Source organism: Leucopleurus acutus (assembly GCF_964270905.1).
Source record: "Leucopleurus acutus genome assembly, chromosome: 18".
Taxonomy (NCBI): domain Eukaryota; kingdom Metazoa; phylum Chordata; class Mammalia; order Artiodactyla; family Delphinidae; genus Leucopleurus; species Leucopleurus acutus.
Window position 1 is genome coordinate 45,093,520 of NC_139160.1, and position 18,018 is coordinate 45,111,537.

The 18,018-nt window shown below is 33.3% G+C and overlaps 1 protein-coding gene across 5 annotated transcripts in view; it reads right to left on the reverse strand.

Moving 5' to 3' along the window:
- Positions 1-967: 967 nt before the first annotated feature.
- The window catches only part of DACH1 (dachshund family transcription factor 1), a gene marked incomplete at both ends in the record, with an annotated part of 411,297 nt that continues 394,246 nt past the window's right edge, over positions 968-18,018 (reverse strand). For all 5 annotated transcript variants that reach the window (XM_082859601.1, XM_082859599.1, XM_082859600.1 and 2 more), the window contains one exon: positions 968-1,005. In XM_082859601.1, the coding sequence (XP_082715727.1) occupies positions 968-1,005 (38 nt within the window). The remainder of the gene's footprint in view (positions 1,006-18,018) is intronic.

The following is an 18,018-nucleotide window of genomic DNA, read 5'->3' on the forward strand; positions in this document are numbered from 1 at the left end:
TCATTCATTAATACTGTGACTCCAGACAATATTTACATGCCTGCATGCGTTAAAACCAGAAAGGTGTCTTTCTGACCAACAGGGTGACAAAACGTATTTTCTAAAATTTTCATTTTCCTAAACTCTAGTATACTACTGCATACATAATACCTTCCTTGTATGTTTTATGTTTATATACTGTACATGTGACCAACAGTTTGAAGAAGAAGCATAATGATCATTTTAAATTCTATATACCACTACCAGTTTGGAATGAAAACATGTTACATTTATATATTTTTAAGGAAAAAAGACCTTCGGTGAAACTTTTTGGCTTATCTCCAATGCTTCTTTTCAGGTATGCAAAATGTTATTTCACAGGGTTGTTGTCAATATCCATTTGTTGGTCTTTTGGAAAGTACATGAACAAAAATCTTCAGGAGAAAACCCACAATTAGAGAGTTTAAAATAGAATGTAACAGAATATTACTCTTTGATTTATTGACTTTTTAGGAATCCTCTCTGTCCCCTACAAGTTCATTTCCAAGTGTTCTTGCTGGTTTCTGGAGGACATAATTCTGTAAGTCTGGGTGACCAGTGCTACAAGCGTCTCTTGATGTGCTCAGATACAGAATTTTCAGAAGAGGAAAATGGTTCATTCCATTAAAAAAACAAAGCTAGGTCTTATTGAGACCTGCCTTTGACTCCATATACAAGTGTCCAGCAGCAAAGTTGCAATTATTAACTGTAAGAAGTTTGATACTTGTACATTTACAAACATTCTCAGGTCTCTGGTATGAACCACAGGTGAAAATCAATGAAGGAAACTTTTTTTTTTTGTAGAATACTTAAACTTTTAAAGAACATTAATACACAAAATTGAGGAAGTTCCCTTAAAAGGACTTTATTTTTTTCCCAAACTTTCCAATGACGAATGTCTGACTGCAAAGTTCTTTACTATAACATGGACTTCTTCAACAGGAAAGATTCAGTACATGACAGTAGTTTTCAAATACAGTCTTCCATCTAAAAATGAACAACAAAAAATAATTACTTATATGACATCTGGGGGACAAATGTGAATATAAAAACTACATAGCCTGATATAAAATTTGTGGGTTTTATTCTATCTTCACTTATGTAGGAAGTAACATTTTTCACATATTCTCAAAGTTAATTTCATAGTTACATTGAATTGAAGTGACTGAAAAGAATACAACGTTTCTAGTTCTCATAAATATATATTTGATATCAGTACAGAGCACTCAGAAAATAGATGAGTGTGTGTATGTGTTTTACTGATATGCAAAGCTAGTTGATTTCTGTTGAATGACAATTACTTCCTCCAAGCTTGCAGAACCAAATTTTCTTTGAATGCACTCAGATATATCTCCATCAGGAAAGACTGAGCTCCCATCTTACTTCTTAGAGGTGTTGTTAAATATACCGTGTAATGTAACAGTTGTGCACATTTGTTGCTATTTATGTGAAAGCCACTTGGGTTATTTCATCAATATCAATGAACTATAGCCTTTCCACCTTGAAGTGAGATTAAATGAACAATTATATATTACTCAGCTTTTACCTATTGAGAAACACACAGCTATGTGAAAAAGAAAAGTAAATCAAATCTTCAATAAACCCACTTGAATGAAGCAAAAATAAGGAATTAAAAATCCAGAGGACAAACAAAACAAAACATAAGCCTGTTTCCCAAATGTAACACTCTCCCAACTGTCCACTTTGTGGTGTGGTCTAAACCTTGGAAATATTTGTACAAAATCTGTTTAAATTTCACGTTTTAATATCTACAGTAGAAGGTAATCAGAAAAGTAAAGTTTTCCAAACTTTTTTTAAATGTATATTGTAATGTAAATGTTTGCAAAATGTCTGATAGCTTCAAGAATTAAAGCATAAGGAAATAGAAATAGCCTACAGTAAATTTAGGAAATAGAGAGTCTAAATATTTGCAGATTTCACCTTCAACGATAAGCTAATTGAGTGCTTATACATAATCTGTGGTAGATACAGTAATTAGTAAGGAGCTTAAAACCAATGTTAAACTATTTTTCTACTTCACAGAAATATTGGTGTGCCTAAGTTTTATATTCCTACAACATGTTTTAGCTTAGCGTTGTTTGTACAGTTGGACTATTACTTCCAGGATGTTATGGAATGCTGTTTGGCTTATTAATACAGTCTAAGCACCCAGTATATGTTCAATAAAATGTGTTTGAATGAACAAATGAATGAATAAATCAGATATAGCTTTCATGTGATTTATACAAAGTAGATAAATAAACCTAATAAACTAATATTATAAAAATAAACTGAAACTTTTCTTTCATATTCTTAGTATCATGTGGCTAAAAACTGGACCTATTAAAAGATAATTTTGATCTTAATGTTTTATTAAGAAAAGCAACTAAATTGTTTTAAAATTTAGTCATAGAAATAACCAAAGAGGTAGAACACTGATGCTTTTAACCAAAATTTTCTAATTTTTAGTCCTTATTTAATTTATCCCTACTTCTCTCTCCTTCCAATTATCTCAATATTTCTATCATGTATTCACTTAAGTTGAGGATATCATTCTCATTCTTATTTTTTTTTTTAAATAGACAACGTTTCCTAGGATTAGACGGGCAGAGAGAAACATTCTCAATTTCCCCTAAATTTAAATTTTATTCAGTGAAGTCCTTCAAAATACTTGTGGAAAAGAAATTATTTTCTCAAGATTAACATTTCATTCTATGGAGTTTTAAAGAATCTTGGTACATTAATGAAAAAAAATTATGGGATTTGCTGGCGGTCCAGTGGTTAGAACTCCTCGCTTCCACTGCTGGGGGCCCAGGTTCGATCCCTGGTCGCAGAACTAAGATTCCACAAGCCACAGGGCACGGCCAAAAAAAAAAAAAAAAGGTTTTTAAAGAAAAAAATTAAAGTTTTGAAAAATTGTTTTCTAATCTTCTGTGATGTCTATAGCGTATTAAGTAGAAGGAATGTAGTAGCAAAGAATGGATATATAGAAATTATTCATTAAGTATGAATCATTGTTTTAAAAGGTCCACTAGCCAAATTCTTCACCCAAATGCTATGTAATTTGCTACTGACTTTCTTCTCTAACCTTATATGTTACCCCTCTCCCTCAGTCAGTGACCCTGGCTCTCCTTTTCATAGAATGGTGTGCCATTCTACATATGGCACACCAAGCTCTGCACTGCTTTGGAGTATTCAGGCCTGTTATTCCTTCTAAATGCCTCAAGATAAGTACCTCCTCCTTCCCCACTTACATTGTTGCTCCCATCTATTAAACTTCTCTATATAGAGTCTCCTATTTACTTTCCAACACAAGCACCCTAAGAATTAACTCCATAGCACTTTGTCTCACTTTGAAGTTACGTATGGGAAGCTTCTTACATGGCGAGACCCACAAAAGCAGCAGCCATATTTCTTTTCCCATCAGTATCAGAAGGAGAGTGCTTCAGCATGATGCTTGCCTTAAAAGTTTTAATGCAGTCTCAAATGTTAGACTTTCAGAGAAATCAATTACTTATGCTTATGTATTAAAAATAATTCCCTTTAGCATGTTAGAAATTTTAAAGTCTGTCTGAAACTAAATTTTAAAATAAAAATATAGTAATTAAAATTATAGCATGAATAATTATTTTATAAGATCCTTTAGATCATATACAAAGCATGTTTATAAAAATTATATACATTGTATTTATGTGCTCAGTACTTGATCTACTATAATAATCTACTTTTAATAAATGTCTCTTTAAATTTTTGACTAATGTTCCTAACAGATGGACAAAAGCATCAAGCATTAAAGATGCCAGCTATAAAATAGATCCAAACTGCTACAGTTAAGGCATTTCCATGATTAAATAATACTTACACATCAGAGATTATCTGCCTTAGAATTACCTGGAAACAGAAACATACCAGGCATAGACAGACCCTAGAGAGTAACTCCCTCTCCCTTTGTCTATGGAGCCTAACTTTCAAGGCAATTCTACCATATAATTTTGTCATCTTTATTAAAACATACTTATGGATAATTCAAAGTCTGTAAGAAAAAAAAGGTTTAAAGTAATTTTATGTTGGTCCAGAGAAGTTATATTGGCCCGCCAACCCGCAGCAAATAACCACATATGGATGTACCCAGAGAGCTACCAGCAGGCTTCTGAGTTATGGGACTGTAGGTTTATCTCAGGCTTCTGATAACAAACCACCGGACAGCAAGCTGAATGGCAAGGGTGCTAGGAAGAATACATGGGCTCATAATTCAAACTGTGCCATGTTTTTTTACGTTATGTAATAATGGTGCCAATAATCTTTCCTTCCCCAACTCTTCAAACAGCAGGCAATGTGATGGAGCCCTAGAGAAGGCCCTGTAAAAACAAGCGCAGGATGGAGATTATTGGAATCCCTGAGTATTTTCATGGCTAAGACTTCATTATTCAGAGGTGTGTTGTTTGCATCTGGAAACTCAGAGGCTTATTCATGTTTTGTTTTAATGGCTGCCCTTTGTGCATTATACTTCCCTTCTAACTAGATAATCTCACACCTACTCACCATTTCCTATATTGTCTTTATTTCTGCATTTGTTGGCCACAGAAAAATATGTTTTCCTGATGCTGAGCAGTGTTTATGAAACAATCATTCCTTGATATCTCAAACGGATGAGAACTATTTTAAGATCAAGTAAACTGGCAATAAAGGCAATAATGATTACCAACAGTATAGCTAATATTTTCTGAGCACCTATTGTGTTCAGGGCACTTTATAGATTTTAAATCTAAACTTCTCAACAACTCAAAAAAATAGGTATTCTTAGTGCCTTTTACAAATAGGATATTAAGGCTCAAAAATGTTAAGTTATCTGGCACATTTTCAAAGAGCTAGTGAATGGAAGTGCAGTGATTAGATATTTGTGTGAACCCAAATCTATTCTGTCACTTCCTCTAATAAGCAATTGCAAGATCACTGGAGGAAATACCCTGTCTCTGATTTGCAGAGGTAAGGGACTGACTCTTGGATACCTTGGTACCATCAGCCTCCTTGCTTTGTGAATCTGTCCCTCACCATTTTCTCAGAAAACAGAGGTTTTCTTTTAGTATGCAGAGCCTCAACTGAACAACTTGAAATCAGAACTAAAATTCTTATAGTTTGGTTTCAGAGAAAATATCTTCCGTTGACACAATGATTATTTGCTTTCGTAAGGGAGGTTGATATGAAAAAAATCATCAAGTGACACTTTGTACATGGGAGTACTTAATTAAAAAGTCTCTTCTAATTAAAAGCATGTGGGAGTAGGCACTGAGTGAAGCTATTTAGATTACAAATTCCTAATAGTTCCAGAGTTCATTGTGATTTGATGTTTACAGCTCTAATTTGGTGTATAAGGAAGTATCTAGGTCACTGAATAGTTTATTGCAGGTGTGAATTTTTGTATGCTGCTTACTGTTATTATGCAGATTTGGATCTACAGATGAGTTAAAGAAAAAATTTTAAACTCTCGATAAAAATGAATCTCAGGTTTTAACATTAAAGTTGAAATCTTCAGCTTAGACCCTTAAATATAAAGATTCTATCAGTTATTTGTTAGCTGTGGATGAGGAGGGAGAAATGGAGAATGTCACAAAATTTCCAGTTCTGTTTTGTGTTCATGAATTAAGTTTGTTCTGTTTTAAATTTAATTTTTATTTTATATTAGAATATAGTTGATTTACAATGTTGTGTTAGTTTCAGGTGTACAGCAAAGTGATTCAGTTATACGTATACACTGATTTAATGTTTTTGCAGCTACTCTTATGTGTAGTTATTTGTAACATCTAATGCATATAGACAGATATATAATTTAGCTTTTATTCCATATATAAAACTAAAGTATTGAATAGCTTTATCATTTACTTTAAAAAACTAATGATTGTTCAATAACAATCACAATATATGATGAGATTTTATATTAGAAGATGGCATACAAATTGGAATCATTTCAAATTACTTGACACCAGAAATCCAATGCTTTCATTGTATGAAAACTAAGTGGAATCATTAACAAGGGAGTATGTTACTGAAAAGTATTACTCAGTAGGCAAATAGGTATATATTCCAGTTTTGAATAGAACTCCCTTGCAAAAACATCCACAAGGATCTTTTACTTGCCTTTAGCACAAAGGGCGTAATAAATTACATTTCCTGTTAGAAAGTAGTTTTATTAAAAATGGCATCTATTTGTTCAAAACGTATATCCAGACACCTGTAATCTAATGAAGTTTGCTGCTTTCACAAAACAGTTGCATGTGCCCTTATCTCACCCCTCCAGAGCTGAGGAAAATACGAACATAACAGAGGGCAAACATATAAGATCATACATCTAGAAAGTTTAATATTTACATAAATAATATTAGGTCAATATGAAATATAGTAACCCTGAGCTTCTCTCAACAGAATGTCTTAATCATAAAAAGTAAGGGAAACCAAAACAAGTGATGAAAACAAATGTTAATGATTCATGTGATATTTGATAAGACAACGAAAGGAAGTCAAAATAAAAGCAAACAAACAGGAACAGATGGGAAGGATCTTTGTCAAGTCATAACCCTTCTTCTAAAACCCCTAAAGGAAGAAGCTAATTAAAGAAAATATTTTTTCTTGCTTTTTTTATAATTTTATATTTAGAGTAAGAACATTCTGCTACTGCTGAGGCAAAGAAGCAGAGACACAAAGTCTACATTTAACATGAGAAATATTTTAAGAGAGATTGATGTTCAGCACAAGCTCTTTTACAAGAGAATACTGGGTAAATATCATTTCTTCTCATGAAATGCAGATAATAACAGTATCAGTGATTTCCAGAAGTTATAGTCAAGGTTGTGTTCAAATATAATGAAAAAGTAAAAACTGAAAAAGTTGCAAAAGATTTTGAATTTTAGGTATTTCAGGGTGATAGCTGCAGAACCTGAAGCCCACAGAGCTGGGTCAAAGTGAGAGAGGACTGAATCCCAGATCCCTTTTGAATGCTTTCTCTATAAGCACCCAGTGCCATTCTAGAGAGTGGGCACAGACTATGTGTAAGAAGGCACACCAAGTTATTCTGTCTATACAAGCCAAACATACTAGTACAAGCAGTAGATAATGGATTACTCAGTAGACCAACATGGCCCAGCTCATTTGAAATCAGAGTAGATAATATGTTTATTACAAGGCTAGTATGAAGTAAAGCTCTTGACTGCAGCTAATATTGCAAACAAAAATAGTTTTATAATTGAGAACTGCTTTTAAATATTTTTCAGTTTTCTTCAGAGAAGAAAGTACATGAGAGAATATAGTCTAGTTTAAAACATGTCTGAGAACAGAGGATTATCTAAAGTTATGATATATAGGTTAAAAGATAACCACATTTTTAGACAAAAATAATGAAAGTGAATCCCTGTCCTTTACATGAGAAGAAACTTTGTATTAGACTCTAGGTAAGCACACTAATAGGAGAGAGACCTGAACTTTGACAATTTGACAAATTGGAACAGGTGGAACTAGACTTTAGTTCTTGGGAAGCTAGAAGGAATCATCACTGGGCAGCCTGATCTAATCACACATTCTTTTAAAATGGGAAACTAAACAGACAAACCAGTAATGAAAGCTGAGCTGAAGAACGTGGAGAGAAGGCATTTGAAGATATGCAGATGGCTATGGTTAATCTTAGCCAGCTTGGAGTTATTTCGCCAACTCCAGCCCTGGGCAAAATACATTTTCCAGGGCTTCCCTGGTGGCGCAGTCGTTGAGAGTCCGCCTGCCAATGCAGGGGACGCGGGTTCGTGCCCTGGTCCGGGAGGATCCCATATGCTGCGGAGCGGCTGGGCCCGTGAGCCATGGCCGCTGAGCCTGCGCGTCCGGAGCCTGTGCTCCGCAACGGGAGAGGCCACAACAGTGAGAGGCCCGCGTACCGCAAAAACAAAAACAAAAACAAAAAAAACATTTTCCAAATGGCTAGATCAGTGTAAAGTATCTCAGCTCTCCTGAGAAGTGACATTCTTGTTGTCAGTATCTTAAAGAGTCCCTTTGCCTGAACTTCAGGCTCAACTATGATGTTGATGCTCTCTGTGGGCAAAGAGGAATTTACTATCAAAGGTTAAGATAATTTTGGTTTAGTGGGTATTAAATATCTTTTATTCTGTAACTCAAGGATATTCCCCAATTGGGGTAGAAATCTAGACCCTGTGGTTCTATGAACTGATATCTATTTAAGAACCTAATGTTCTTAAAACCATATCTCCATGATTACAACCAAGCAAATTTGATTTTTAAAACATCATCAACTATCTACTGCTTGTCTATTCAACAGGGAACAGGCAAGTCTATACTTCATGTTAAAAAATTAGCCCTCTGACAAAATGTTTTAGTTGTGAACGATCAGCCTATACTCATGCAGATAGGGTTTGGATTCCATACATTGTATTACTAGGACCTAAGTGTTGTTACAACACTTGTCATAGGATCCAAACTCTTGTCCTCTCCTAAGTTGTTTTCACTATGCCAATACTTGTACAGCTTTGCTATCTTAGAGAAATTGATTAAAGTCTAGCTATAATCGCTTTAAGAGTAGGTAACATACCATATGACTTTGTGTATTTCTAGCACCTTGAACATTGCCTGGAACCTGGCAAGTGCTCAATAAATACATACAGAAGGAACTATCAAAGTAACATTACAAAATGAGGGATGGATATTATGCACCTTTGGATATTATACCTTGAAAAGAACACAACGTCACTTGGGTAGTATACTGGCTTAGAATACACAACCTGATCTAATCATGAGGAAACATCAAATGCAAAATAAGAAACATTCTCTTGAGACTGTTTGTTTCAAAAATGTCAATTTTACAATTTTTTTAAAAGGCCAAGAAAATGCACAAGATCAAAAAGACTAAAGAGAAATTACAACTTAATATAATGTGATCCTAATTTGGATTCAGGAAGGTTATAAATGCTATAAAGGATATGATTGGGTCAAATGACAAAATTAGAATTTCAATGTCAGTTTGAATAAAAGTACTGTGTCAATGAAATATTTACTGGGCTGATAAATATGCTGTGTTGATGTATGAGAGAACATCCTTATTTTTAATAAGTACCCTGTGAAATACGTATGCATAAATATAACAGGTAAAGAACCATGATTTATACATCTCACTCTCAAATACTTCAGAAAATACTACGCAGATAGAGAAAATTATAAAGCACATGGAACAAAACATTAACAATAAATGAATCATCGTAAAATGCTTATAAGAGTTTTAATATTTTTGAACTTTTCTATAAGTACAACTTTTTCAAATGTAAATTTAACAAATAAAACAGTTTGCCTAAGTGAAATGAAATTTTAATACATCACCAATATCAGGTATTTATTCATAACTAGTTGAAGGTTTACGCTGTCCACTATCCACATACACTTTTTCACTGATTATATGGGAAGTATTCTCATGGTAAATATGTTTTCTGCTTAGGAGCAAGGTTTTGAGAAGTCCTATTCAAGTATTAGATAGTAAGATGATGCTTAGTGATTTTCTTAATAGAGTTCTTCAGAAAAACCAGGTTCAGATTCATGAAACTTAGTGGACTGAGGGTATGCATATAAGCTGGATTCTGGTCTCTTGGTCCATTATGTTTGAATGGTAAATTTACAATTGTAAAGTTTATGAAGTCTACCTAACTGTATTACTTGTTAGTTAGTGAGGGCTGTGTATGCTAATGTGCACTTGTTGGTATAAAGAAATATTGTTCTGTTTAGCTGTTTGAAGCACAGGTTATCTTTTAAAAGTTTATGAGAAACAAAAACAAAAAGCAGACATTGTTAAAGTTTTGTTTTATTTCTAAAACAAAGAAAAATTATATTGCTGCTAGGTCTACTATGCTAAAGTATTTTTTTGTGTGTGTTCTAATCAAGTATTCATTAGTAAGACGTGAGAATTCATCAGAGAGGCTAATGTACCATCAAGTGAGAATGGGGTACTTTGCACTTAGGTTACCTTGTCCTGATTGGAAGGTGAGACCTCCCAACTTCAGCAAAGAGAAGCACAATGGAATCTCTTATTACTTTCTCCATTCTTCTATTCATTTCTGGGAGAACAAAGACTAAGACACAGGGATGGAAGGAAATCATTTGAGGGTATATCTGAACCTTAGTGATGATGGAAAAATTGTCTACTAAGCTTAATAAAAATGGAGCATAAAAAAGTGATGACTTATTTGATAAAAATAAGATACTGCAGAGAAGAGAAACAAGGATCTTTCAAATCAAGCATCTGTATCCTTTAGAACTGCAAGAAACAAGCAAAATCTGCAGTGAATAAATTGAGTTTCCAGAAAAAATATACGTGTTATCTCTTGAGAACAAACCAAAGGTGGCAATTAGAAGGGCAGTTCTTATCAGAGCCTAGTTATTTTCTTTTAAGTTTGGCAGAACTTTTCTTTTAAAAGTTTAGCATTTTTATGTTTCTCTATTTTTTATAGCATGACTAATACAGCAATTTTAATAAAATTATATTTGTTTAGAGAAGTAATTGTGAATGAATAAAGTTCTAAATACCTAGAACTTGATTTAACATTTATACAATGCTGAACCAAAATTCTGGTCTAGTGCTAAACTTAACAAATGTCAAACTTCAATGAAAGCTCTCAAATGTTTTCAGTAAATATGAGAATTGTTTTTAACTAAAGAAATGGAACTTTTGTGGGGAATAGCTTTTCTTAACATCTCATCCAATGGAATCAAGTATTTAGACCACATGTGGGTGAGAACACTAACATGCTATACAAGAACTCTTAAATAAGATAGTTCTCTGTGCACTAAACTCTAAAACTAATACATAAGGGATCAGTTCAGAGATGTGCAGAGACAGATGAAAGAGACAGATTATCAAACAGACAAGAAACGGTGTTGACAGAATTATCATATCTAAAGAAAGAATATGAGAATCAGTTGAGTGTTTGTCAAACAGAGTTGATCAGGCAAGTTTTGGCAAATACCCATTAAAACATGAACCAGGGATAAGGTTTCCATCAAAGACTGATGTGGACATCTGGTCTATCTATACGTACATTCCTGAACTTATAAAATATTTGAATTATATAATACTCATTGGTCCGATCCCATTCTCACCAGGTAACTTGACAATTTTATTTTTTGCATAGCTCTCTATGGTAGGAATCCTCTAAGATGGTTAGCAATGCCCCCTGCTACCTGGCAGTCACATCCTTGTGAGATACCTCTCCCCTTTAAGTGTGGGCTTTATCTAGTGACTTGCTTCTAATGAAGAGAATATGGCAAAAGTGATGAAAAGTCACTTCCAAGATGAGACTATAAAAAACTGTGACTTTCTGCTGGCAGACACTCTTTCTCTGGATCTTTTCACTTGCTTGATCAGATGAAGTAGGTTACCATGTACTGAGTTGCCCTAGGAAGGGTCCAGGTGACAAGGAACTGATGATGGCTTCTGGCTAATAGCCAGCAAGGACCTGGGACCCTCAGTACAAAACCCTTGAGGACGTGAGGCATGCCAACAGCCATATGACTGAGCTTGGAAGTACAGCCTGACTCAGTTGAGTCTAGAGATGACTGCAGCCCCAGCCAAAACTTTTTTGCAGCTTGAGAGAGACCCGAAGCATAGGACCCAGCTAAGCTACTCCCAGATTCCTCACATACAGAAGCTGTGAGGTAATAAATGATGTAAACCATGAAGTTTCAAAGTAGTTTGTTGTGCCACAATATATAATAAATACTCCTTCTTTTATAAGAAAGATGTGCTGGTCAATGTCACAGGTAAATATTTCAGTTCTTGTGACTTACAGTGTTTTAGTATATCTTAGTTTGCTTTCTTTTAGAACACAGAAAAGATTGATAACCCAACTCTGCATCTTGTGGAACTCACCAAGCCAAATGCTGCCTGTGAGTGCTCCTGGAAGTCTGCCTGCATTTCACAGAAACAGCAAAACCAAGTTGCATAATTCCCAGTACAATATTTCTTGTCTTACTATATCAAAATAAATTTTAAAAACCTCTCTGGTTTGCTACTAATGGAATAAGTTATTTTAAATCACAGAATATTTATTTTCACAATTGTAAAGGATTTGTTTTGCTCTTTAAAAAATATATATATTTTTGTGGAAGTGGAAATTATTTGTATTACCTTAGGGTACTTTGATTCTATCAGGAATAAAACATAGATATTCCTTACAGATTGATGATCTTATTTCACGATATATGGTGACCTTCTCAGAATTAAAGACAGTAACTTTCAGTAGTCTAATCCTTATATTAAACTTGTTTCAGAATAATGACTGTATCATCAAATCACTTGATCCAATGTGACAGAAGTAACCATCCTAGGAAATATTATAGCTCCATACTGCTGGAATTGTTACAATTTAATGAGCTATCAAAAAAGAAAAGAAAGAGAAGGAAAAAAAAATTCTAGACTCTCTATTAAAGCCACCTAGAGATCAGACAATCTTTGTAATGTTTTTCAGAATCTTTGGTTCAGTAGTGGTGACTGGCTAAGTTCAGTTTTGGTTAAATCTGGTATCTTGCAATATTTGAAGCAATATTATTATACTGCATGTTTTCCAAGGAAACAAACATAATTCTTTGCAAATCGATCAGGAAAATATCAACAAAACAGTCACAAACAATAATAAATGTAAGACACTAAATGCTTTCTAAAATGGAAAGTAATAAAAAAAAGACAAAATGTGCTATCACAAAAATATGCAATGCTAATAGACAATTTGGCATTTTATAAATTTTCTGTCTCTGTATACACAAAGAATTTCAGGAAACATCTGAACACTCTAGACTTACTTACAATTTATGTTTAAGTTCCAATTAGTTTTCAGCATATATTAAATCCCATGAGATTGCCAAATTTCTTTAATACAATTTCAAAAAATAAACACAAAAATTATACAAATAAACATCTTAAGTATAATAAATGTGCATATATTTAGAAGGAAGATAAATGCTGATATATATATGTTTCATGCCCACTTTGAAATTCTTCCCTGGGTCATTGTAATATAGGCCACTATTTCCATTAAAATTAGTAGCTTGTGGCTGTGGTTACTGTCAGTATTGCCTTATTCTCCCATCGCTAGCAATTGTGACATGAATAAATTAAGTTTTATCACCATGTAGATCATTATATACTGAATTAAGGTTAGATTTCAAGAAAAATTATGAATTTAAGGAACTCATCTAGGATTATGTCAAAACTACTTTATAATAAAATCTTTATTTTCCTACCATAGGGACTATACACTACTCTTAATTTAGGGCTATTTCTCAGTTGCACTTGGACAATACCAAATTGTTCAACCAGGAATGCTTATTTTATCTTAATAACCCTGATTCATTTCACTTGGACTTCAGTTCCACCTCTTTTTAAGGTAACTTACTTGTACAGCATAAAAATATTAAGTTGTAAGTCTTGGATAATAAACCTTGCCTTTTCTCATCCAGTCTTTGATAGATAGCATCATGGTGTCTGAATGAGGAGTTCACTACTATATCAGGCTTCTTTAACAGGTCCTGTTTAGGAGTTCAGTATTCAGATGAGGATTCTCTAAATGCTGTAACTCTAACCAGACTCTTGATGACTCTATTACCAAATGCCTTATGTATTGAAAAATCATGGTGCTCCTAAAGCTTAAAATAAGACTAGTACTATTTTGGCAGATCACAAACTTGTTGTGATAATTCAGAACACTATTATATGAGCACTTTTTCTTTACTTACCAAGTCTAAAAAAATAAGTGTAATTTTTACTTTCCCTTCATCAAAATAAGAGTGCATTATACTGTTCAAATGATTGCAAAGAATATCAGTGCATTAGTGGGAAAAGCTAACAATGAGAGTAAATGATTGCTGCATTTTTTTATGACTCTATTCAATGCAGTTTGATTACTTGAAAGGACCATACGAAACAATATCATGAAAAATACATGTCTCTTAATGCAAAGTTGAACTGACAGTTTGTCATAGGTAAAATCTGCAGAATCAACAAAGATGCAAAATAACTAAGTCAAAATATGAATTATCTAATATACCACTATATATTTTTAGCCTTCTTTATTCTAATTTTATGTATATAATATAGCACTGTAAATTTTTTGGTTCCAGTTTTATTACACTCACTTTAATGGACAAAATTCAATGCTGAGTAATCCATCCTTTCTAACTGCCATAAAAAAAAGCTACATTATCTTTTCTCTATTTAAAAAAATATGTATTAGGTTATTCATCACAAATAAGGATGGTGCAAAGTGAGAGAAATCTGTTAACTCATAACCATTTGAACATACTTTGGTTCCCAATGTTGCATTTGTTACTTATCATAATCTTTTCTTGGGGTGGAGGGAGGGTGGCTTGATACTCTGGCCTTTTCAGAAGAATGGCAATATCAACATTATGCAAAAAGATTCTATATTTTCTCCATAAGACTTTAATGGTGCCCAAAGATGTGTCTCTTGTCTAGACTTTACATTGAAATCGCCTCACATTCAAGTGCCAGCTCTATGTCTACCTAGATGGATACTCTTCAACTCTTATCTAAAAGCCCAGTTGTCATATCAAAACCAGTAGCAGGAAGGCAAACTCATCATCCTGTACTCTAGCCTGGATCTCTTTACCAGATTATCTATTTCAAATTACCAACCACTATTTTCTAATCCCTGCAGTTTGATTCCCCTTGCATTTCAAATGCACCTTCCTATTTATTTTTTGCCCACCACCATAATTTGGATCTTCATTACTTCATTTGTGAATACATTACATTCTTCACTTCTTACTCTTTATCAACTCCTCCTATACAATGTTTATATTGTATTTAGGATTTAGTATATTTATTTCAGATGTAAAACAAGGGGAACCAGGTTTCCATTTTAATAAATATTATTTAGGAATCTGTTTAAAGCCATACTCAGAAGCAGCCATAATATTTATTTCTCTTGTTTGCAAAAATTATATAAAATATATCAATAATATGGCTTCTCAGAGATTTAGACTTACATATGTAGACTTAAATGAATCTTCACCAATCATGTAATTGGAATCAATTGCTTTGTTTGTGTTCCGAATGTACTTTGTTTACATTTCAGAAGCAGTAGATCAAAGTGTTATTCATTAAGAGAGAACAATAGATCTGTTATAGCTTTTGAGAAAAAAATCAAGTTTTCTAAATTTCAGATTTAATCTATTAAATTGATTTTATGCCTTGGAACATGTATGTTCCCAATAGTATACTAGTGAGTTCTTATAAACAACAAATATAAAAATGAATTACACTGGAAAAACTTCAAAGTTTGGCTACCTAAAAGGTTTATAGAGTATGTTATTTTTTAAATAAAGGGAATGTAGACACATGATATAGCCATATTTTAATGTTAAAATTATTCCTGTTTCATATAAAAATTTAAATGTATAAATATTTCATATTTTTATATAAGCAAAATTTGACTTATAGTTCTTACCATCCCTGAACAACACCTTGACACCCACAGCTTTATCAATAGGAATTAACTCAATATGTATTTTATTAGAATTATTTATGTTTCTCTGTATCTCGTGAGAGTATGAATTATTTAGGAAAGATACCATGTCTTGCATTTTTTCTGGCCCCAGCACTTAAGTATTAACCATTTGTTAAGATGAATTAGTTACAGCAGATTATATGTTAAAAAACTCAAAAACTACACTAGTATTAAAGTTAAGTGCTAGTTTAACTTTTTAGTCAAAGATATCAGTTTTAAAGCAAGACATTGTTTAATTTTAATGCAGGGCTTTTGGAGTCTGCAAAATACTAAAACGTGGACTTTGAAAATCCAAGAAGATATATAATTTTTTTTAAATGACACTCATTTTTCACAGGAAACCATTTAAAAATTTTGTTCTCGCCAAATGTTCATGAGATAATTCTCAGACGAGAACACTGATAGCAGTCTGGAAGGTATGTTGGAAAAGCATGTTTATCTATGCTTTTCCATTCCACACTGTAGTGAAGATTTTACAGTAATTGAAATGAGTTGTTAAAGTTAGAGGAGTTTCAAAGAGAGAGCAGATGAAAAATACTTAATTGAAAGTAATGAGAACAGAAATTTTAAGGTTTCATTACAACTTAAATTCATGGTTTTGGCACTGCTAGAATTTTCCTTCATGAGATATCTTTATATTCTGTATTTATTAGCCTAACCATATGAAAATGTAGACCTTCAGTTAGTGTTTAGAGAGGGAGAAGACAAAAACTACAGCAAAGAAGAAGCTAAAATTAAAAGTAAGCAGAAAAATGTGAAAAACAATATTTTATTATGTTTGTCACACTGCTAACTTGTTTTATTGAGAAATCATAAATGCTGTCAATAGTAAAAAGCAATAAAAGTCATTATTTTCAAGTCTCTAAACAGTCACTTATCCATTAAACATTGCTAAAATTGCATGCATACTTGTTCCCTAATACTTCATGTAAAAGCACCACTTCAAGTGTTAAAATATATAAAGCCCATAGATTTGGAATGATGAGATAAAAAATTACTCCTTTGTTGACTATAAATTTTTAACATTAAGAAAATATTTGGAAAGGTTTTTTGCATTACCTTTGTTTTGTAAAAATAACATGCAAAGGAGCCAACTGAGTTGTGATAATTCACAGCTTTTCTATGTGAATTGTTCCATTTAAATAAATGCTTGTGTTCTAATTTTCTCATAAAGGAATAGAATTGCATTTTGAAATGCTATTGAAAACAAGGCACCCAAGAACTGCTTTTGAGATCAAAGTGGGCAGTTAGTCCACAATTTTTATGTGACTTCACTAAAACAAAACAACTCCCCCAAAATCTAGCTATACTGAAATGTAAGTATATAAACTTCCTAAAAATATTCACCTAATTTTTGTATGTTTATTTACAACCATTCAAGCATTGATTTTCATAACATTTTAATTTCATAACGTTTTCACTGTATAGATCAATGCTATCAGAACTTTTGGGATTAGTCGGTCAAGATTTTTGTTGTGGATGTAAAATTATGAGATGAGAGAATGTGGAAACTAAGTTAAATATTTTTCCCATCTTTGGACCAAAACGAAGTTTGCTCTGTTGTTAACAAGATAGCTCATATTCCTTAGTGCTTTTACTTCTTTCAAATGGATCATCTGTTGCGGTGGGAGCCAAGGTTTATTGATGACCATGGATTTGGACTTGACATGGGTAACTTTGTGAGAGCCAGTAAGGAGGTTTCTGTATAGCCTGCACTAAAAACAGTTCAATGCAATGGGGCCACCTTGCCCTACTTTGCTATATTAATAGGTGTAACAAGGAGCTGTAAGCCACTAATCGAAGTTTGCCTGCATTTTAACTCATTGTAAGGCTACAATAAACTATCTACAGATAGTGGGATAATATGATATGGAAAAACAGTTTCTTACAGTCACATTTTGATTCTGCTGCTGATAAACCTTGGAAAATTAGTGTAAATATATCACATATCTCAATAAGGGTCCACCCGGGAAAGCTATGAAGAATTATAAGAAATTTACTATTCTAAAAGACCATAAGCATATGAGTTCTATGCCATTAACATTTTTCTTTGTATCTACCACTTTTACTTCACTCTTTTCATTTACTGAAACTTGGATATGTTAACCAAGACTGGTTCTGAATTCTTAGGGAAATATAAGCCAAGGAGCTACATTATATAATTAACCAAACCTCTAAATTAAATGACCTTTTGCATTTATTTAAATGCATCTCATTCTAATAACTTTTTTTTTTTTTTTTTTTTTTTTTTGCAGTACACGGGCCCCTCACTGTTGTGGTCTCTCCCGTTGCGGAGCACAGGCTCCGGACGCGCAGGCTCAGCAGCTATGGCTCACGGGCCCAGCCGCTCCGTGGCATGTGGGATCTTCCCGGACTGGGGCACGAACCCGTGTCCCCTGCATCGGCAGGCGGACTCTCAACCACTGCGCCACCAGGGAAG